Source organism: Bombina bombina, chromosome 3, assembly GCF_027579735.1.
Source record: "Bombina bombina isolate aBomBom1 chromosome 3, aBomBom1.pri, whole genome shotgun sequence".
Lineage (NCBI taxonomy): Eukaryota > Metazoa > Chordata > Amphibia > Anura > Bombinatoridae > Bombina > Bombina bombina.
In genome coordinates, this window is record NC_069501.1 from 223,706,042 (window position 1) to 223,729,204 (window position 23,163).

At 38.7% G+C, this 23,163-nt stretch overlaps 1 protein-coding gene across 9 annotated transcripts in view; it reads left to right on the forward strand.

The window, feature by feature from the left end:
* MYO18A (myosin XVIIIA) overlaps positions 1-23,163 on the forward strand; it is a 527,256-nt gene that overhangs the window by 291,179 nt on the left and 212,914 nt on the right. For all 9 annotated transcript variants that reach the window (XM_053706173.1, XM_053706175.1, XM_053706166.1 and 6 more), the window contains 3 exons: positions 4,564-4,707; positions 19,930-20,019; positions 21,318-21,437. In XM_053706173.1, coding sequence (XP_053562148.1) covers positions 4,564-4,707; positions 19,930-20,019; positions 21,318-21,437 — 354 coding nt within the window. The remainder of the gene's footprint in view (positions 1-4,563; positions 4,708-19,929; positions 20,020-21,317; positions 21,438-23,163) is intronic.

Sequence of the window (23,163 nt, forward strand, 5' to 3'; positions counted from 1 at the left end):
CATTTAACCAAACTTACGGCTAAGAACTCAGGATTCGCCATACAGGCACGCAGGGCACTGTGGCTAAAATCCTGGTCAGCTGATGTTACTTCTAAGTCCAAATTACTTAATATACCTTTCAAGGGGCAGTCCTTATTCGGGCCCGGTTTGAAAGAAATTATCGCTGACATTACGGGAGGTAAGGGCCACGCCCTACCTCAAGACAAGGCCAAAGCTAAGGCTAGACAGTCTAATTTTCGTCCCTTTCGGAATTTCAAAACAGGAGCAGCATCAACCTCCACTGCACCAAAACAGGAAGGAGCTGTTGCTCGTTACAGGCAAGGCTGGAAGCCTAACCAGTCCTGGAACAAAAGCAAGCAGGCCAGGAAACCTGCTGCTGCCCCAAAGACAGCATGAACCGAGAGCCCCCGATCCGGGACCGGATCTAGTAGGGGGCAGACTCTCTCTCTTCGCCCAGGCCTGGGCAAGAGATGTTCAGGATCCCTGGGCACTAGAGATCATATCTCAGGGATACCTTCTAGACTTCAAATTATCTCCCCCAAGAGGGAGATTTCATCTGTCAAGGTTGTCAACAAACCAGATAAAGAAAGAAGCGTTTCTACGCTGCGTACAAGATCTGTTAACAATGGGAGTGATCCATCCGGTTCCGTGGTCGGAACAAGGACAAGGGTTCTACTCAAACCTGTTTGTGGTTCCCAAAAAAGAGGGAACTTTCAGGCCAATCTTAGATTTAAAGACTCTAAACAAATTCCTAAGAGTTCCATCGTTCAAAATGGAAACTATTTGGACAATCTTACCCATGATCCAAGAGGGTCAGTACATGACCACAGTGGATTTAAAGGATGCTTACCTTCACATACCGATCCACAAAGATCATCACCGGTATCTAAGGTTTGCCTTCTTAGACAGGCACTACCAGTTTGTAGCTCTTCCATTCGGATTGGCTACGGCTCCAAGAATCTTCACAAAGGTTCTGGGTGCCCTCCTAGCGGTACTAAGACCGCGAGGGATTTCGGTAGCTCCGTACCTAGACGACATTCTAATACAAGCTTCAAGCTTTCAAACTGCCAAGTCTCATACAGAGTTAGTTCTGGCATTTCTAAGGTCGCATGGATGGAAAGTGAACGAAAAGAAGAGTTCTCTCTTTCCTCTCACAAGAGTTCCATTCTTGGGGACTCTTATAGATTCTGTAGAAATGAAGATTTACCTGACAGAAGACAGGTTAACAAAACTTCAAAATGCATGCCGCGTCCTTCATTCCATTCAACACCCGTCAGTAGCTCAATGCATGGAGGTGATCGGCTTAATGGTAGCGGCAATGGACATAGTACCTTTTGCACGCCTACACCTCAGACCGCTGCAATTATGCATGCTAAGTCAGTGGAATGGGGATTACTCAGATTTGTCCCCTACTCTGAATCTGAATCAAGAGACCAGAAATTCTCTTCTATGGTGGCTTCATCGGCCACACCTGTCCAGGGGAATGCCATTCAGCAGGCCAGACTGGACAATTGTAACAACAGACGCCAGCCTACTAGGTTGGGGCGCTGTCTGGAATTCTCTGAAGGCTCAGGGACTATGGAATCAGGAGGAGAGTCTCCTTCCAATAAACATTCTGGAATTGAGAGCAGTTCTCAATGCCCTTCTGGCTTGGCCCCAGTTAATAACTCGGGGGTTCATCAGGTTTCAGTCGGACAACATCACGACTGTAGCTTACATCAACCATCAGGGAGGGACAAGAAGCTCCCTAGCAATGATGGAAGTATCAAAGATAATTCGCTGGGCAGAGTCTCACTCTTGCCACCTGTCAGCAATCCACATCCCGGGAGTGGAGAACTGGGAGGCGGATTTCTTGAGTCGCCAGACTCTTCATCCGGGGGAGTGGGAACTTCATCCGGAGGTCTTTGCCCAAATACTTCGACGTTGGGGCAAACCAGAGATAGATCTCATGGCGTCTCGCCAGAACGCCAAACTTCCTCGCTACGGGTCCAGATCCAGGGATCCGGGAGCAGTTCTGATAGATGCTTTGACAGCACCTTGGAACTTCAGGATGGCTTATGTGTTTCCACCCTTCCCGCTGCTTCCTCGATTGATTGCCAAAATCAAACAGGAGAGAGCATCAGTAATTCTAATAGCACCTGCTTGGCCACGCAGGACTTGGTATGCAGATCTAGTGGACATGTCATCCTGTCCGCCTTGGTCTCTACCTCTAAGACAGGACCTTCTGATACAGGGTCCATTCAAACATCAAAATCTAACTTCTCTGAAGCTGACTGCTTGGAAATTGAACGCTTGATTTTATCAAAACGTGGTTTTTCTGAGTCGGTTATTGATACCCTGATTCAGGCTAGGAAGCCTGTTACCAGAAGGATTTACCATAAAATATGGCGGAAATACCTATACTGGTGCGAATCCAAAGGTTACTCCTGGAGTAAGGTTAGGATCGCTAGGATATTGTCTTTTCTACAAGAAGGTTTAGAAAAGGGTTTATCAGCTAGTTCATTAAAGGGACAGATTTCAGCTCTGTCCATCTTGTTACACAGACGTCTGTCAGAAAATCCAGACGTCCAGTCCTTTTGTCAGGCTTTAGCTAGGATCAAGCCTGTGTTTAAAGCTGTTGCTCCACCATGGAGTTTAAACTTAGTTCTTAACGTTTTACAGGGTGTTCCGTTTGAACCCCTTCATTCCATTGATATAAAAATGTTATCTTGGAAAGTTCTGTTTTTAATGGCTATTTCCTCGGCTCGAAGAGTCTCTGAGTTATCAGCCTTACATTGTGATTCCCCTTATCTGATTTTTCACTCAGACAAGGTAGTTCTGCGTACTAAACCTGGGTTCTTACCTAAGGTAGTCACTAACAGGAACATCAATCAAGAGATTGTTGTCCCATCCTTGTGTCCAAATCCTTCTTCAAAGAAGGAACGTCTTTTACACAATCTGGATGTAGTTCGTGCCCTCAAGTTCTACTTGCAGGCAACTAAAGATTTTCGCCAAACTTCTTCCTTGTTTGTCGTTTACTCTGGACAGAGGAGAGGTCAAAAAGCTTCTGCTACCTCTCTCTCTTTTTGGCTTCGTAGCATAATACGTTTAGCCTATGAGACTGCTGGACAGCAGCCTCCTGAAAGAATTACAGCTCGCTCCACTAGAGCTGTGGATTCCACTTGGGCCTTTAAGAATGAGGCCTCTGTTGAACAGATTTGCAAGGCTGCAACTTGGTCTTCGCTTCATACTTTTTCCAAATTTTACAAATTTGACACTTTTGCTTCTTCGGAGGCTATTTTTGGGAGAAAGGTTCTTCAGGCAGTGGTTCCTTCTATATAATGAGCCTGCCTATCCCTCCCGTCATCCGTGTACTTTTGCTTTGGTATTGGTATCCCAGAAGTAATGATGACCCGTGGACTGATCACACATAACAGAAGAAAACATAATTTATGCTTACCTGATAAATTCCTTTCTTCTGTTGTGTGATCAGTCCACGGCCCGCCCTGTTTTAAGGCAGGTAAATATCTTTTAAATTATACTCCAGTCACCACTTCACCCTTGGTTACTCCTTTCTCGTTGTTTCTTGGTCGAATGACTGGGACTGACGTAGAGGGGAGGAGCTATATGCAGCTCTGCTGGGTGAATCCTCTTGCATTTCCTGTTGGGGAGGAGTTATATCCCAGAAGTAATGATGACCCGTGGACTGATCACACAACAGAAGAAAGGAATTTATCAGGTAAGCATAAATTATGTTTTTGCAAGAATTGTATACATTAGCTAGATCACTAGATGACAGCACATTTTCTTGACAATAGAAGTAAACTGGAAACCTTTTTTAAAAAATCAAATGCTCTATGTGAATCATAAAAGAAAAATGTTGGGTTTTTATGTCCCTTTAACTTCATAAACTATTCTTTGTAGGAAGGTCTTAAAGGCATTGCTTTCTCAGAGCATACCTTCATGTAGTTGCTTAGATATTAACCAAACTGTACAAAAGTTATGATAAGATTGGGAAAAACGTATTTATGCATAGAAATGTAGCATATATACAGTATAGCAAAAAAGAAATAAAATAGTAACAGTGTTAGAAACCATTTACACACCCACAGTGACAATATCTCATCTATGCATCCACTGATTGGTGCAAAGGTTCATGCAATGCTTGATTTGGGACCTAATACACACTTTGTAGGTATTATATTTCGGGGAGTTAGTATTTAAAGTGTTGCTATGAAATTATTTAAATTGGGTTCTGTAAAACCGTCTTTCTTGCAGGTTTTTTCCTTGTCACACCAGAAATTCTACTCCCCAATAATAATCCTCTTTCTCACCCTCCGCTTTGTATTTATTCCCTCTCCCTTTTCATCATACTGCTCCATCTTTCTTTCCCTTTATCCCATTTATGGTGTGCTGGCTGTGCTTTATCTTCGTGATATACTTGGCACTTTTCCTGGGCATAATACACTTTGTTTTCTTTATTTTAGAACTATGTCTTTAGCTGTTGAAAAGTGTTCTTACATGCTTTGTGCATTCATGACTTTCTGATCTTCCTGCCTATCTCACACAATGTGTCCCTTTTAGATCCAAGAGCTTGCTATTCGTTGCATTCAGAAAAACATTAAGAAGAACAAAGGAGTGAAAAACTGGCCTTGGTGGAAGCTTTTTACCACCGTACGACCTTTGATTGAAGTGCAGCTTACAGAGGACCAGATTCGAGGAAAAGATGTAAGTTGACATACTGCGTATAATTCTAACCCGCTGGAGTGCTCTGTGTATATAGGTATAATCTTACTTATTATTCAGAATTGTCTGCCTTATCTGTGAATAGCTTTTAGACTAATCTGTATTAAGCAGTGTTTTCTTTAAAAATACTGTTGAATGAATAACGCAGTGACACAAAAAATCGTTAAATCCTTTAAATGTATTTTGTTTTTGTTTTTTACTTTATCTCATTATAATCAGATATAAAGGAACAACATAGGAGTTTATATATACATAAAAAGCACCCTTAGTAATACACACACACCGTCTCAACTGCATCAACTTCCATATTCAGAAAATGTTATAAGGGCTGTGTGTGCATTTATTCCACCTGTTTCCAGACCATAGCAGTACAAGATGCTTATCTTTGTCAATGGCTTCTTTCTCTTATTCGTTCTCTTCCTGTCAGTTTAATGACAGTTGGAAGGATTACACTTGTTTTACTTGTTGCTGCCCAAATACTTCCTACAAATACGATAAGGTCGGCCTCTCATCTGTTTCATTAGCGATGCTGGTTAAGTGTGATTTTGGTCCCATTACTTTGGCCAATCTTGTAAGAGAATATAGGAAAAATGTGACTTCGAAGAGCTTCTGTATAGCTAGCATAATGCAAATAGCATCTCACCAGATTGATTTAGCTTGTGCCTATGTTTTAGTGTTTATGAATCAGCACATAAGCTACACCAGCGCACATTACTGGATGGTAGAAGACTGATATCTGTTACTATTGTACTATCTTTATAGAAAGGAGAAGGCCGTACAGCAGAGGTGGTAAGCGCCAGTATAGTAGTGGAATGCAAAATGCTGTATATTGTAGGTCTCTCCACTTGTCAGGTGTATTATTCTCACAAGTCATTTCTAAGGGTGACAAAAAAGATCTAGATTAGGTTAAATAATTGACAAGTTGTAAGTATCTGAACGAAACTGCTACAGGAAGATGTAATTTTGTTCACCTTGTCCAATTATGCAGACAACTGGAAATAATTTTTGTCAGCTGGGGAGGGGGGGGGGGGGGCGCATTGGCAGGTGTAGTCTATCTTTTAAAAGCACTAAGAATTACATTGTACAGTTGTTTTGGGAACGGATCTTGATATGGGTGTGTTTAGTTACTAATCTGTTTGAAGATATTCACACTGATTTAATATCAGATTTTTTTTTGTTTTAGCTATGCCTGTGTCAGTGTGTGTTTTAGTTAAAGGGACACTAAACCCACATTTTTTCTTTCATGATTCAGATGGAGCATGCAATTTTAAGCAACTTTCTAATTTACTCCTATTATGAACTTTTCTTCGTTCTCTTCCTATCTTTATTTAAAAAGCAGGACTGTGATGCATAGGAGCCGGACCATTTTTGGTTGAGAACCTGGGTTATGCATGCTTATTGGTGGGTAAATGTAAGCCTACAATAAGCAAGCACTATCCATGGTGCTGAATCTAAAATGGGCTGGCTGCTAAGATTTACATTCCTGCTTTTAAAATAAAGATAGCAAGAGAACGAAGAAAAATTGATAATAGGAGTAAATTAGAAAGTTGATTAAAATTTCATGCTATATCTGAATCATGAAAGAAAACATTTGGGTTCAGTGTCCCTTTAAGGGGATATTTTTCAACACATTTGAAAAAGAAAATCTGTTGAGTATGTAAGTCTACTATTTGAACCGGATATTCTTGTTTTCAAGTATTTTATTTTAAGCTAAAGCTGATTATTTTTATTTTTGTGTGTGTTGTATGCACACACCACACAAGCAATGGTGTTTTTAAATGCTACAGATATATAAAATATCCCTTTAAATGGAGCGTAACCTCACCAGTGCATTTAAATACAGTTAAGATAATGCAGTCTATTAGTTTAAATACACCCCTAGATAAAGAAGATATATTTTTGCTGTATTAACCCCTTAAGGACGACAGCACTTTTCAATTTTCTGACCGTTTGGGACCAGGGCTATTTTTTACATTATCTGCGGTGTTTGTGTTTAGCTGTAATTTTCCTCTTACTCATTTATTGTACCCACACATATTATATACATTTTTCTCACCATTAAATGGACTTTCTAAAGATACAATTATTTTCATCATATCTTATAATTTACTATAAACATTTTTTTTTATAAAATATGATGAAAAAATGGGATAAAACACACTTTTTCTAACTTTAACCCCCAAAATCTGTTACACATCTACAACCACCAAAAAACACCGATGCCAAATAGTTTCTAAATTTTGGCCTAAGTTTAGAAATACCCAATGTTTACATGTTCTTTGCTTTTTTTGCAAGTTTATATGGCAATAAATACAAGTAGCACTTTGCAATTTCCAAAGCATTTTTTTTTTTTCAAAACTGGCGATCGTTACATTGGAACACCGATATCTGTCAGGAATCCCTGAATAACCCTTTACATGTATATATTTTTTTTTAGTAGACAACCCAAAGTATTGATCTAGGTCCATTTTGGTATATTTCATGCCACCATTTCACCGCCAAATGCGATCAAATAAAAAAAATTGTTCACTTTTTCTCTAACTTTAGGTTTCTCACTGAAATTATTTACAAACAACTTGTGCAATTATGGCACAAATGGTTGTAAATGCTTCTCTGGGATTCCCTTTGTTCAGAAATAGCAGACATTTATGGCTTTGGCATTACTTTTTGGTAATTAGAATGCCACTGCACACAACACTTATATTATGCCCAGCAGTGAAGGGGTTAATTAGGGAGCTTGAAGGGTTCATTTTAGCTTTAGTGTAGCGGTCAGCCTCCCACCTGACACATCCCACCCCTTGATCCCTTCCTGACCACTCTCAAATAGCTCTTCCCTCCCCCACCTCACTATTGTCACCGCTATCTTTAGTATTGGCAGAACATCTGCCAGTATAAAAATATAAAAATTATATTTCTTTCATGTAATTAGCAAGAGTCCATGAGCTAGTGACGTATGGGATATACATTCCTACCAGGAGGGGCAAAGTTTCCCAAACCTCAAAATGCCTATAAATACACCCCTCACCACACCCACAAATCAGTTTTACAAACTTTGCCACCTGTGGAGGTGGTGAAGTAAGTTTGTGCTAGATTCTACGTTGATATGCGCTCCGCAGCAGGTTGGAGCCCGGTTTTCCTCTCAGCGTGCAGTGAATGTCAGAGGGATGTGAAGAGAGTATTGCCTATTTGAATTCAATGATCTCCTTCTACAGGGTCTATTTCATAGGTTCTCTGTTATCGGTCGTAGAGATTCATCTCTTACCTCCCTTTTCAGATCGACGATATACTCTTATATATACCATTACCTCTACTGATTCTCGTTTCAGTACTGGTTTGGCTTTCTACTACATGTAGATGAGTGTCCTGGGGTAAGTAAGTCTTATTTTTGTGACACTCTAAGCTATGGTTGGGCACTTTTATATAAAGTTCTAAATATTTGTGTTTAAACATTTATTTGCCTTGATTCAGGATGTTCAATATTCCTTATTTCAGACAATCAGTTTCATTATTTGGGATAATGCATTTGAATAATCAATTTTTTTCTTACCTTAAAATTTGACTTTTTTCCCTGTGGGCTGTTAGGCTCGCGGGGGCTGAAAATGCTTCATTTTATTGCGTCATTCTTGGCGCGGACTGTTTTGCCGCAAAAAAATCTTTGTTATTTCTAGCGTCATACTTGTCACCGGAAGTTGCGTAATTTGACGTTTTTGCGCCAAAAGTGTCGGCGTTACCTGATGTGGCGTCATTTTTGGCGCTAAAAGCATTTAGGCACCAAATAATATGGGCGTCTCTTTTGGCGCTAAAAAATATGGGCGTCATTATTTTCTCCACATTATTTAAGTCTCATTGTTTATTTGCTTCTGGTTGTTAGAAGCTTGTTCACTGGCATTTTTTCCCATTCCTGAAACTGTCATTTAAGGAATTTGATCAATTTTGCTTTATATGTTGTTTTTTCTATTAAATATTGCAAGATGTCTCAGATTGACCCTGAATCAGAAGATACTTCTGGAAAATCGCTGCCTGATGCTGGATCTACCAAAGTTAAGTGTATTTGCTGTAAACTTGTGGTATCTGTTCCTCCAGCTGTTGTTTGTATTGAATGTCATGACAAACTTGTTAATGCAGATAATATTTCCTTTAGTAATACTACATTACCTGTTGCTGTTCCATCAACATCTAATACTCAGAGTGTTCCTGTTAACATAAGAGATTTTGTTTCTAAATCCATTAAGAAGGCTGTCTGTTATTCCTTCTTCTAGTAAACGTAAAAGGTCTTTTAAAACTTCTCATTTTTCAGATGAATTTTTAAATGAACATCATCATTCTGATTCGGATAATGATTCATCTGGTTCAGAGGATTCTGTTTCAGAGGTTGATGCTGATAAATCTTCATATTTATTCAAAATGGAATTTATTCGTTCTTTACTTTTAAAGAAGTCTTAATTGCATTAGAAATAGAGGAATCTGGTCCTCTTGATACTAAATCTAAACGTTTAAATAAGGTTTTTAAATCTCCTGTAGTTATTCCAGAAGTTTTTCCTGTCCCTGATGCTATTTCTGAATTAATTTCCAGGGAATGGAATAATTTGGGTAATTCATTTACTCCTTCTAAACGTTTTAAGCAATCTGCCATCTGACAGATTAGAGTTTTGGGACAAAATCCCTAAGGTTGATGGGGCTATCTTTACTCTACTTCCTTTAAGGATCCTTTAGATAGGAAAATTGAATCCTTTCTAAGGAAAGCTTACTTATGTTCAGGTAATCTTCTTAGACATGCTATATCTTTAGCGGATGTTGCTGCAGCTTCAACTTTTTGGTTGGAAGCTTTAGTGCAACAAGTAACAGATCATAATTCTCATAGCATTGTTAATCTTCTTCAACATGCTAATAATTTTATTTGTGATGCCATCTTTGATATCATTAGGGTTGATGTCAGGTATATGTCTCTAGCTATTTTAGCTAGAAGAGCTTTATGGCTTAAAACTTGGAATGCTGATATGTCTTCTAAGTCAACTTTGCTTTCCCTTTCTTTCCAGGGTAATAAATTATTTGGTTCACAGTTGGATTCTATTATTTCAACTGTTACTGGGGGGAAAGGAACTTTTTTACCACAGGATAAAAAATCTAAAGGTACATTTAGGTCTACTAATCGTTTTCGTTCCTTTCGTCACAATAAGGAACAAAAGCCTGATCCTTCCCCTACAGGAGCGGTATCAGTTTGGAAACCATCTCCAGTCTGGAATAAATCCAAGCCTTTTAGAAAGCCAAAGCCAGCTCCCAAGTCAACATGAAGGTGCGGCCCTCATTCCAGCCCAGCTGGTAGGGGGCAGATTACGATTTTTCAAAGAAATTTGGATCAATTCGATTCACAATCTTTGGATTCAGAACATTGTTTCACAAGGGTACAGAATAGGCTTCAAGATAAGGCCTCCTGCAAGAAGATTTTTTCTTTCCCGTATCCCAGTAAATCCAGTGAAGGCTCAAGCATTTCTGAAATGTGTTTCAGATCTAGAGTTGGCTGGAGTAATTATGCCAGTTCCAGTTCTGGAACAGGGGCTGGGGTTTTACTCAAATCTCTTCATTGTACCAAAGAAGGAGAATTCCTTCAGACCAGTTCTGGATTTGAAAATATTGAATCATTATGTAAGGATACCAACATTCAAAATGGTAACTATAAGGACTATTCTGCCTTTTGTTCAGCAAGGGCATTATATGTCCACAATAGATTTACAGGATGCATATCTGCATATTCCGATTCATCCAGATCACTATCAGTTTCTGAGATTCTCTTTCCTAGACAAGCATTACCAGTTTGTGGCTCTGCCGTTTGGCCTAGCAACAGCTCCAAGGATTTTTCCAAAGGTTCTCGGTGCCCTTCTGTCTGTAATCAGAGAACAGGGCATTGTGGTATTTCCTTATTTGGACGATATCTTGGTACTTGCTCAGTCTTCACATTTAGCAGAATCTCATACGAATCGACTTGTATTGTTTCTTCGAGAACATGGTTGGAGGATCAATTTGCCAAAAAGTTCATTGATTCCTCAGACAAGGGTAACCTGTTTAGGTTTCCAGATAGATTCAGTGTCCATGACTCTGTCTCTGACAGACAAGAGACGTCTAAAATTGGTTTCAGCTTGTCGAAACCTTCAGTCTCAATCATTCCCTTCGGTAGCCTTATGCATGGAAATTCTAGGTCTTATGACTGCTGCATCGGACGCAATCCCCTTTGCTCGTTTTCACATGCGACCTCTTCAGCTCTGTATGCTGAACCAGTGGTGCAGGGATTATACAAAGATATCTCAGTTAATATCTTTAAAACCGATAGTACGACATTCTCTGACGTGGTGGACAGACCACCATCGTTTAGTTCAGGGGGCTTCTTTTGTTCTTCCGACCTGGACTGTGATTTCAACAGATGCAAGTCTGACAGGTTGGGGAGCTGTTTGGGGGTCTCTGACAGCACAAGGGATTTGGGAATCTCAGGAGGTGAGATTACCAATCAACATTTTGGAACTCCGTGCAATTTTCAGAGCTCTTCAGTCATGGCCTCTTCTAAAGAGAGAGTCGTTCATTTGTTTTCAGATGGACAATGTCACAACTGTGGCATATGTCAATCATCAAGGAGGGACTCACAGTCCTCTGGCTATGAAAGAAGTATCTCGAATACTGGTATGGGCGGAATCCAGCTCCTGTCTAATTTCTGCGGTTCATATCCCAGGTATAGACAATTGGGAAGCTGATTATCTCAGTCGCCAGACGTTACATCCGGGCGAATGGTCTCTTCACCCAGAGGTATTTCTTCAGATTGTTCAAATGTGGGGACTTCCAGAAATAGATCTGATGGCTTCTCATCTAAACAAGAAGCTTCCCAGGTATCTGTCCAGATCCAGGGATCCTCAGGGGAGGCAGTGGATGCATTGTCACTTCCTTGGAAGTATCATCCTGCCTATATCTTTCCGCCTCTAGTTCTTCTTCCAAGAGTGATTTCCAAGATTCTAAAGGAGTGCTCGTTTGTTCTGCTGGTGGCTCCAGCATGGCCTCACAGGTTTTGGTATGCGGATCTTGTCCGGATGGCCACTTACCAACCGTGGACTCTTCCGTTAAGACCAGACCTTCTATCGCAAGGTCCTTTTTTCCATCAGGATCTCAAATCCTTAAATTTGAAGGTATGGAGATTGAACACTTAATTCTCAGTCATAGAGGTTTCTCTGACTCTGTGATTAATACTATGTTACAGGCTCGTAAATCTGTATCTAGGAAGATATATTATAGAGTCTGGAAGATTTACATTTCTTGGTGTTTTTCTCATCATTTTTCTTGGCATTCTTTTAGAATTCCTAGAATTTTACAGTTTCTTCAGGATGGTTTGGATAAAGGTTTGTCTGCAAGTTCCTTGAAAGGACAAATCTCTGCTCTTTCTGTTCTTTTTCACAGAAAGATTGCTAGTCTTCCTGATATTCATTGTTTTGTACAAGCTTTGGTTCGTATAAAACCTGTCATTAAGTCAATTTCTCCTCCTTGGAGTTTGAATTTGGTTCTGGGGGCTCTTCAAGCTCCTCCGTTTGAACCTATGCATTCGCTGGACATTAAATTACTTTCTTGGAAAGTTTTGTTTCTTTTGGCCATCTCTTCTGCTAGAAGAGTTTCTGAATTATCTGCTCTTTCTTGTGAGTCTCCTTTTCTGATTTTTCATCAGGATAAGGCGGTGTTGCGAACTTCTTTTAAATTTTTGCCTAAGGTTGTGAATTCTAACAACATTAGTAGGGAAATTGTGGTTCCTTCATTGTGTCCTAATCCTAAGAATTCTAAGGAAAGGTCGTTGCATTCTTTGGATGTAGTTAGAGCTTTGAAATATTATGTTGAAGCTACTAAAAATTTCCGAAAGACTTCTAGTCTATTTGTTATCTTTTCCGGTTCTAGGAAAGGTCAGAAGGCCTCTGCCATTTCTTTGGCGTCTTGGTTAAAGTCTTTGATTCATCTTGCTTATGTCGAGTCAGGTAAAACTCCGCCTCAAAGGATTACAGCTCATTCTACTAGGTCACTTTCTACTTCCTGGGCGTTTAGGAATGAAGCTTCGGTTGATCAGATTTGCAAAGCAGCAACTTGGTCTTCTTTGCATACTTTTACTAAATTCTACCATTTTGATGTGTTTTCTTCTTCTGAAGCAGTTTTTGGTAGAAAAGTACTTCAGGCAGCTGTTTCAGTTTGATTCTTCTGCTTATAATTTCAGTTTTTTTCATTATAAGATTTAAACTTTGTTTTGGGTGTGGATTTTTTTCAGCGGAATTGGCTGTCTTTATTTTATCCCTCCCTCTCTAGTGACTCTTGCGTGGAAGATCCACATCTTGGGTAGTCATTATCCCATACGTCACTAGCTCATGGACTCTTGCTAATTACATGAAAGAAAACATAATTTATGTAAGAACTTACCTGATAAATTCATTTCTTTCATATTAGCAAGAGTCCATGAGGCCCACCCTTTTTTGTGGTGGTTATGATTTTTTTGTATAAAGCACAATTATTCCAATTCATTATTTTTTATGCTTTCGCACTTTTTTCTTATCACCCCACTTCTTGGCTATATGTTAAACTGATTTGTGAGTGTGGTGAGGGGTGTATTTATAGGCATTTTGAGGTTTGGGAAACTTTGCCCCTCCTGGTAGGAATGTATATCCCATACGTCACTAGCTCATGGACTCTTGCTAATATGAAAGAAATGAATTTATCAGGTAAGTTCTTACATAAATTATGTTTTTCTGCAGTGTAGGATCTCTTCTTTACCACCCAACCTCCCTGAGCCCCCCCTAACAGCTCTCTAACCCTCCCCCCACTAACTATTTGCCACCATTTTGGGTACTGGCAGCTGTCTACAATAAAAAATATTTATTTTAAGTTATACCCACTTTTTCTGAAGTGTAGCTGCGTCCCCTCAATACCCTGCCCTAATCCCCCTCCCAGATCCCTTTCCCAACATTATTTCTCCCCTCCCTTTCCCATCCTCCTCTCCCACCACCCACTTGCATCACTTCATAGGTGCTCATATGGGCAGAACGCTGGTGCACCCGCAAGTGATTACACACTGCTGGCCGGAAGTTTGCCACCCATTAACGATCAGCACCATCGCTGGCCGATGCAGAGAAGGCCACAGAGTGGCTCTCTCTGCATTGGGGTATGAAAAAAGATATTGCAGTGATGCCTCAATATCGAGGTATCACGGCAATACCTTGAAAGTGGATCGCTTCCACTGCTTGAAACCCCTGACGTACATGGTACGTCCTTATTCATTAACAACCATTTTTTGTAAGACGTACCCTGTACGTTGTCGGTCGTTAAGGGTTAAAGGGACATTCTCGTCAAAATTTAAATGCTGGTAGATGAACCTTTGAATAGAAATATATTTGCTATATACACATATTGGCAAAAATGCTTCTAGTAAAAGTTATTACTGTTTTAGTGTTAACAAATTTTCTGCATGTGAAGCATAGCTAATTATTCTTGGTGCACCAGCATTTTAAATACTGCAGCTGTTCAGAGCGCCAGTGGGGCTTGTATCATGCAATCAATTAACAAATTGAGTCATTGAGCAAGTGCTCAATGACTGAATTTGTTAATTGAGCAAGTGCCGTGTTTAAAATGCTGGTGCACGGTGCATACTTAAATACACTTTTGAAACAGTTAAAGCTTTTGTTAGAAGCATTTTTGCTAATATATGTATATTACAAAAATGCTTCTATTCAAAGCTAAAATGCATCCATGTGGATTACAATTTTGGCTGGAATGTCCCTTTTAAGTTTGTGACCATATAGAGGAACTGCCTATGTGATGTATGCTTTGTAATGCTATCTAAAGTATAATATGAAGTCTAACATTTTTCCTGAATATATTTCTTATTTTTAATCCTCAAAACGCTTGTGATAGCTTGTTTGTTTCTCCATTAAATAGTTTTGTGTTCATCATATTTATTATAGGGGCATTGAACCCAATTTGTTTTCTTTCATGATTCAAATAGAGCTTGCGATTTTACACAACTTAACCTAGTTATTTTTATTTAATTTTAGTTCTTTTTGTATCCTTTGTTGAAATTGATACATAGGTAGGCTCAGGAGCTGATAAAAGGTGGCTGCACATGTATGTTTCATGTTATTGGCTCACCCAGTGCATTAACTATCTCCCAGTAGTGTATTGCTACTTCTTTAACAAAAGATACCAAGAGAATGACGCAAGTTAGATAATGGAAGTAAATTGGAAATTTCTTTAAATCACATGCTCTATCTGATTCATGAAATACAAATATTGGGTCTCATGTCCCTTTAAGCCAGAGTAGTTTGCATTGAGTGTGAGTCAGGGTTCTAATCTTGGTAGCAAGAGCTGCAAGAACTGTAGTTGCTAACATTGCCCTAGGTTTAATCCCATGATCAATGTTCTGCAGTTGAGCCAAGTTTACTTTTGTAAGCTCTAGAAATAACTCTTGGGCAAGCCATTGCTTATTCAGACGTTTCGTTGTTTATCAGGGGAATGTTTATGAAAATGTTTGCTTGAGTTTATTTAATTTAAATTAACATGAATATTTTTAGACCAAATAATAAATATAATACGGGATTGGTGGTGTAAATTTAAATGGGCCTATTCAGTCACAACATAAAGATTTTAAGAACTTTGTAATAAAAATAAAAGCTTGCTCTAGGGACATGTAAAAGGACTCTATCTCAAAGCTTATACGGACTGATTGATGTGTGCACATAATGCCTGTACTTGAGTGCTTCTCCAGCTAGTCATCCGTGTGTGTAAACCGGTTTGCCCTGAGATTCACTCCAGGGGCGTGTAAAAGCAAAATATATACAGGGATATAAGTATAAAAGGATATTATTTGTAGTGTACATTTAAAGGGATAGTCAAGTCAAAATTAAAGTTAAATGAATTTAATAGAGCATGCAATTCTAAACAACTTTCCATTGTACTTATATAATCGATTTTGTTTTGTTCCCTTGGTATCCTTTGTTGAAGAGTAATCCTAGGTGAGCAAATGTGTCTTTTAAAGGTAAATGAAACGCAACATTGTTCTATAGCGATTCAGATAGAAAATACAATTTTAAACAACTTTGCAAATTACTTCTATTATTTAATTTGCTTCCTTCACTTGTTATCTTTTGCTGAAAGGTTTATCTAGGGACACTCAGGAGCAGCAAAGAACCTAGGTTCTAGCTGCTGATTGGTGGCTGCATAAATATCTTGTCATTGGCTCATCCATGTGTTCAGTTTTAAACCAGTAGTGTATTGCTGCTCCTTCAACAAAGTATACCAAGAGAATGAAAAAAAATTGATAATAGGAGTAATTTAGAAAGTTGCTTACAATTGCATGCACTATCTGAATCATGAAAGAAAAAGTGGGTTTCATATCCCTTTAACCATCTTGCAGCTATGTTTGCAACTGAATTGAACATTGCTATAAACATTGTTGCAAACACTGCTGCCATAGAGTGCTAAAGACATGTGCACCTTCCTTAGTTTCTACAAACCTATCTGTTTACTCTTCAACAAAGGATATCAAGAGAACAAAGCAAAGTTTGATTCTGAATCATGAATGTTTAACTTTACTGTCCCTTTAAATGGTGCATTTCAGATGTTTATCCAGAGTCATCCCAATGGTAAACCACCTCCTTGATACTTGTAACATTCCTTCAAAAATGTTTACAGGGTATAACTTCAACTTGCCTGGTCAAATCTAGATTATATTAAAATGTGTATTAAAACTAGTATTATTTCTAATACTTCTACAACTATAATAGCTGCCGTTTTAAATCTAAGCGTTTACAGGCAATAGCGTGCAGTGGCCTATGTTTAACCATACACCATTTGTCCATCAATGTAACTTGACCAGAACTGGACAAGGTGATTCGTATACATGGCCTGAACCAGCTATTTTGTGCCTTTTTTTTAAATTGATGTCTTTTATTGATTGGCGAATCGGGCATATTGCACTAATTTGAAACTGTTATAATGAATGACATTGACAAGTAGAAAAATTAAATAGACCTTCGCAAAAAGAATAGGTTTTAAATTTGTAATTAATATGAGCCGTGAGACCTGGTGCATCTCCTCCCCTTAGCTGTGAGCAGGTTCTTGTCTGCATGTTCACATTACATTTATTGATCTCTTGGGTCCTGTGTGAGTGAAAAGGAGTGGCAAAGAATGTTTATATTATCAGGAGCTGCACATGGGAATTACAGCTAACTTTAACAAAGGCTTTACTGAGTCAAAAGGAAAGCGGTTTTAGACCACAAGAACTGACATAGCAAGCCCCTGAGGCAAAACCTCACTGTTGGAACTGGGCCAGATCATGGTTCTCTGTGGTCCACTTGCGTAATGTGCCTATAATCAGCAGCTTAACCTACAGCAACCAATGCATATACACTATATAAAGCTTTATGTTATTTATATGAATAGTGCATGAGAACGCACACTCGGTTTCAAAATGAACAATTTATAGGGTACCAAGTATAATCAACTTGTGAGGATCTATATTGGCGATAAGAAGGCGCCAAACATAGGGTGATATAGTCACTAACTGGAAGCACACTCGGGTAACAGATAGAAGGGATACTTACAAACACAGCAGCACCAAGATGTGCCTAGCAAAACAGACCGGGACCTCAACCGTCGCCCGGAAGACCAACCAATGGCGTGCACCAAGCCTCCCGCAGTCACGTGAGTATTGCAGCCAATCACGAACCCTTGGGCTCACACACCTTTCTTCCAAGTTTCCGATTGAGCAAAACAGCAACAGTGTAGACAAATCAGGTGTCCCATACACTGCAGTCTCTGGAAATTGATTGGTTATGATACTAGGGTAAAAAGATAACCCACTCCAACGATTTACTATAAAAACAATTACTGCATGGAGATTGAACGCTTGATCCTATCAAAGCGTGGCTTCTCAGAGTCAGTAATTGATTCCTTAATACAGGCACGAAAGCCTGTCATCAGGAAAATTTACCACAAGATATGGCGTAAATATCTTCATTGGTGTGAATCCAAGAATTACTCATGGAGTAGGGTTAGGATTCCTAGGATATTGTCCTTTCTCCAAGAGAGTTTGGACAAAGGATTATCAGCTAGTTCTTTAAAGGGACAGATTTCTGTTCTGTCTATTCTTTTACACAAACGTCTGGCAGAAGTTCCAGACGTTCAGGCATTTTGTCAGGCTTTAGTTAGAATTAAGCCTGTGTTTAAACCTGTTTCTCCTCCATGGAGCTTAAACTTGGTTCTTAAAGTTCTTCAAGGGGTTCCGTTTGAACCCCTTCATTCTATTGATATCAAACTTCTATCATGGAAAGTTCTTTTTCTGATGGCTATTTCCTCGGCTCGAAGAGTCTCGGAGTTATCTGCCTTACATTGTGATTCTCCTTATCTGATTTTTCATTCAGATAAAGTAGTTCTGCGTACAAAACCTGGGTTTTTACCTAAGGTGGTTTCTAACAAGAATATCAATCAAGAGATTGTTCCATCATTATGTCCTAATCCTTCTTCAAAGAAGGAACGTCTTTTGCATAATCTAGATGTAGTCCGTGCCTTGAAGTTTTACTTACAGGCTACTAAAGATTTTTGCCAAACATCTAACCTGTTTGTCGTCTACTCTGGACAGAGGAGAGGTCAAAAGGTCTCGGCAACCTTTTTCTTTTTGGCTTCGGAGTATAATCCGTTTAGCTTATGAGACTGCTCGACAGCAGCCTCCTGAAAGGATTACAACTCATTCCACTAGAGCTGTGGCTTCCACCTTGGCCTTTAAAAATGAGGCCTCTGTTGAACAGATTTGCAAGGCTGCGACTTGGTCTTCGCTTCATACTTTTTCCAAATTTTCCAAATTTGATACTTTTGCTTCTTCGGAGGCTGTTTTTGGGAGAGAGGTTCTACAGGCAGTGGTTCCTTCCATTTAAGTTTCTGCCTTGTCCCTCCCATCATCCGTGTACTTTAGCTTTGGTATTGGTATCCCACAAGTAATGGATGATCCGTGGACTGGATACACTTAACAAGAGAAAACATAATTTATGCTTACCTGATAAATTTATTTCTCTTGAAGTGTATCCAGTCCACGGCCCGCCCTGTCCTTTTAAGGCAGGTTTAAATTTTAATTAAACTACAGTCACCACTGCACCCTATGGTTTCTCCTTTCTCGGCTTGTTTCAGTCGAATTACTGGATATAGCAGTGAGGGGAGGAGCTATATAGCAGCTCTGCTGTGGGTGATCCTCTTGCAACTTCCTGTTGGGAAGGAGAATATCCCACAAGTAATGGATGATCCGTGGACTGGATACACTACAAGAGAAATAAATTTATCAGGTAAGCATAAATTATGTTTTTAATGTGTCACAGTTTAAACCATTTCCTCAGACAAAACCTTTTGTTTGAGTAAGGGGTTTACCGACTAAAATGTCATATAGCAATAAAGTTTTTCTTTCTTTCAACTTGAAAGTCTGAGTACAACTTTATTGCCTATATATATATATATATATATATATATATATATATATATATATATATATATATATATATATATATATATATATATATATGCGTTTTGTCTTTTACCTATACTAAGATAGTCACAAGTCCGTTTAGTAATCGAAATGTTAAAATTTATGAATTGGGATAACATTTTATAATAAGCTGGAAGTGCATATATCCAGTACAAATGATGGAGGTTATTTAGTTGCTGTAGGCTCACAAGGCAATACTGTATGCTGTGACGAGAATCAGTTGTGAAGTTCTCCTCTGCCACAGCAGGAGGACTGCAGACTTATTACAATAAATTAAATCTGCGTGAATGTAAGACGCAAATGTATGTTATAGCAAAAGCACATCACACTCGAAAAGTTTTACATTTTTTGTATTTGAGTTTACAGTTCTACATTTCATCAAAGGAGTGAAACAGGAAATTGTATTTGAACTGTTACTTTCTTAAAGCAAGGAAGCTGTCCATATTTTGACTTTTAAATATTTTTTACCTCTATAAATTTAGCAGCACCTTTAAATATAAACTGTGCTATAAGACTCTTTATGTGAGGTGCAGACATTGATGAATATATCTGTAACTTCTGCAAGGTTTTATACAACAGACCTAGCCATTGCTTTATTCCGTTTCTTGATCTATTAACTTTCTTGTGTTTGCTTATAGTCTGTTTAAGCCAACATTTCTGTCTTATTGCAGGATGAAATCCAGCAGTTGAAAAGCAGGGTAGAAAAAGTGGATAAGGAGCGGAATGAACTGCGACTAAACACAGACCGCCTGGAGAGCAGGGTAATCCTAAATAATGGTTAACTGGTATTTCATGTGCAGTGTTTTTAGTTTACGCATTTGTCCAAACCATTCATTCCTATGTTGTATCTATTTCTAAATGTCTTTTTTATTTTTAGCCTTGCTTTAAATTTTTACTTTTCCTGTTGATAACTTTATTTCTGCTGTCTTCCTGCATCTTTATTTTATGATCTTCTACACTATTTTCTTTTTATTAGCTTTTTTTTTTTTTTTTTTTTTTTTTTTTAAAAAATAATAAAAGGGGTCACATTAGGGTTGCCACCTTTTGCCCAGAAGATTCCTGGACACTTTCTACATGGGGGTGGAGGGGGTGTGGCTTGGGTGTGGCTTCTCGCGGCCTCAAATTCAATATGAAATCAAATTTATATATATATATATATTATATGTGTGTGTATATACTGTGTGTGTGTGTGTATATATATATATATATATATATATATATATATATATATATATATAAAAAAATTGGGTTCAGTGTCCCTTTAAGTTCCCTGTAGGTCCAAAATGTTTCTAAATGTTTTGGGATTTTGAATCCCTTAATACATTTTTTTTTTTTACCTTTTTCATCATGTAGTGTGCTCACATACTTGTTTGTATCTAAAATGTATTACCTCAAATTCAGTTAAAGGCTTTTAGAACCTGTCTCCAGTTTGCAAATCCTATCGCCTCCTCTCACTGAGCCTGTTATTTTTATCGCTAACCACCTAAGAAGAATCCGCTCTCTGTCTGTGTACCCTTAAAGGGATGTGAAAACCAAAACATTTTTTATGAGACCGAGCATTTTCACATTTACTTTACTATAATCATTTTTTCTTCATTCTTTTGTTGAAAAGCATGGACATAAGCTCTTGAGCCTGCCCTTGACTGGATCACTATATGGCAGCAGTTTTGCAAGAGCACTAGACAGCAACACTATTTCCTGCCATGTAGTGCTACAGACAGCTTTCTAGATATCTCTTCAACAATGAATACCATGGGAACAAAGCAAAGCTGGTAATAGAAGTAAATTGAAAATTGAAAAAGTTTTTTTTAAATTGTATGCTCTGTCCGAATCACAAAAGAACATTTTTGGTTTCATATCCCTTTAATAAAATGTCTGGATAATTCAGAACTTAAATCAATTAAATGTTCATTAATACAGGACCTGACCTCTCTCGTAAGGAGACCTTCATGTTCTACTGGGGTAAAGTGCTGGGCATCTGAGCATTGTAAATACAGTTTTTTTTGTGTGTAAGGATAGATTTTCACAGCTGGGTGCTGACAGTGTGCTATGCTTCTAGATTACAGAACTGAATTCTGAGCTTACAGACGAGAGGAACGCCGGAGAATCTGCCTCCCAGCTACTGGAGACTGAGACCGCAGAACGACTTCGCTTGGAAAAAGACATGAAAGATCTTCAGGTAAAACATACTTTTCTCTGATTCCAATGCAGTCTATGTGGAGGGCATTTTCACCATAAGGGAATGTTGCACCCTGACAGGATGATCAATGATGTTTCATATATAAAAGACATTTTTTATCCATTTGCACAATGCTTTAAAAGCTAAAATGAATGTTATACAAAGGGAAGACCAATATAATACAGGGATTTATCAGATGTGCTTTGTTGTAGTTTAATCTTTCTCTTAACCCCTTCACTGGTCTTTTAAGGAGGCTTGTATATATGAGAGCGCTGCTATTGTGAGCATACAAATCCTTAAGGACTGGCGAAGTTCAGGGTACCTTGTAGTCGTTAAAGGGACATTGCAAAATAAAATGTGTTTCTTCTTAATGTGTTTCCAGTGACTTGTTGTACCAGCTACAGAGTATAAAATGTATAGGAAATTTGTTCCTTTAGGTTTATTTTTGTATTTGTAATCAAATGGGCTTAGCTTGCAGGGAGTGCAGGCTGATCTTTCTATGTGTACAAAACAGCCTCCTTATCACACTCTATTTTATCTATCAATTTTCATGTTTCTACATCTGTCAGTGTCCAATAAAATAATGTGAGTAAGCCCTAATACTTGAATTTAGATACTGAGTAGCTATTTTCCATGCATGCTTGCAATATGCTTTATTTCTCCAACATAGGTGTGTCCGGTCCACGGCGTCATCCTTACTTGTGGGATATTCTCCTCCCCAACAGGAAATGGCAAAGAGCCCAGCAAAGCTGGTCACATGATCCCTCCTAGGCTCCGCCTTCCCCAGTCATTCTCTTTGCCGTTGTACAGGCAACATCTCCACGGAGATGGCTTAGAGTTTTTTAGTGTTTAACTGTAGTTTTTATTATTCAATCAAGAGTTTGTTATTTTAAAATAGTGCTGGTATGTACTATTTACTCTGAAACAGAAAAGAGAAGAAGATTTCTGTTTGTAAGAGGAAAATGATTTTAGCAACCGTTACTAAAATCGATGGCTGTTTCCACACAGGACTGTTGAGAGGAATTAACTTCAGTTGGGGGAACAGTGAGCAGACTTTTGCTGCTTGAGGTATGACACATTCTAACAAGACGATGTAATGCTGGAAGCTGTCATTTTCCCTATGGGATCCGGTAAGCCATTTTTATTACAGACAGAAAAAAAGGGCTTCACAAGGGCTTTTTAAGACTGTAGACATTTTCTGGGCTAAATCGATTTATATATAAACATATTTTATACTCCATAGCCTTGAGGAATTATTTTAATCTTGGGAATTTTGTAAAATAACCGGCAGGCACTGTATTGGACACCTTATTCTCTAGGGGCTTTCCCTAATCATAGGCAGAGTCTCATTTTCGCGCCTGTATTGCGCACTTGTTTTTGAGAAGCATGACATGCAGATGCATGTGTGAGGAGCTCTGATACATAGAAAAGACTTTCTGAAGGCGTCATTTGGTATCGTATTCCCCTTTGGGCTTGGTTGGGTCTCAGCAAAGCAGATACCAGGGACTGTAAAGGGGTTAAATATAAAAACGGCTCTGGTTCCGTTATTTTAAGGGTTAAAGCTTCCAAATTTGGTGTGCAATACTTTTAAGGCTTTAAGACACTGTGGTGAAATTTTGGTGAATTTTGAACAATTCCTTCATACTTTTTCGCAATTGCAGTAATAAAGTGTGTTCAGTTTAAAATTTAAAGTGACGGTAACGGTTTTATTTTAAAACGTTTTTTG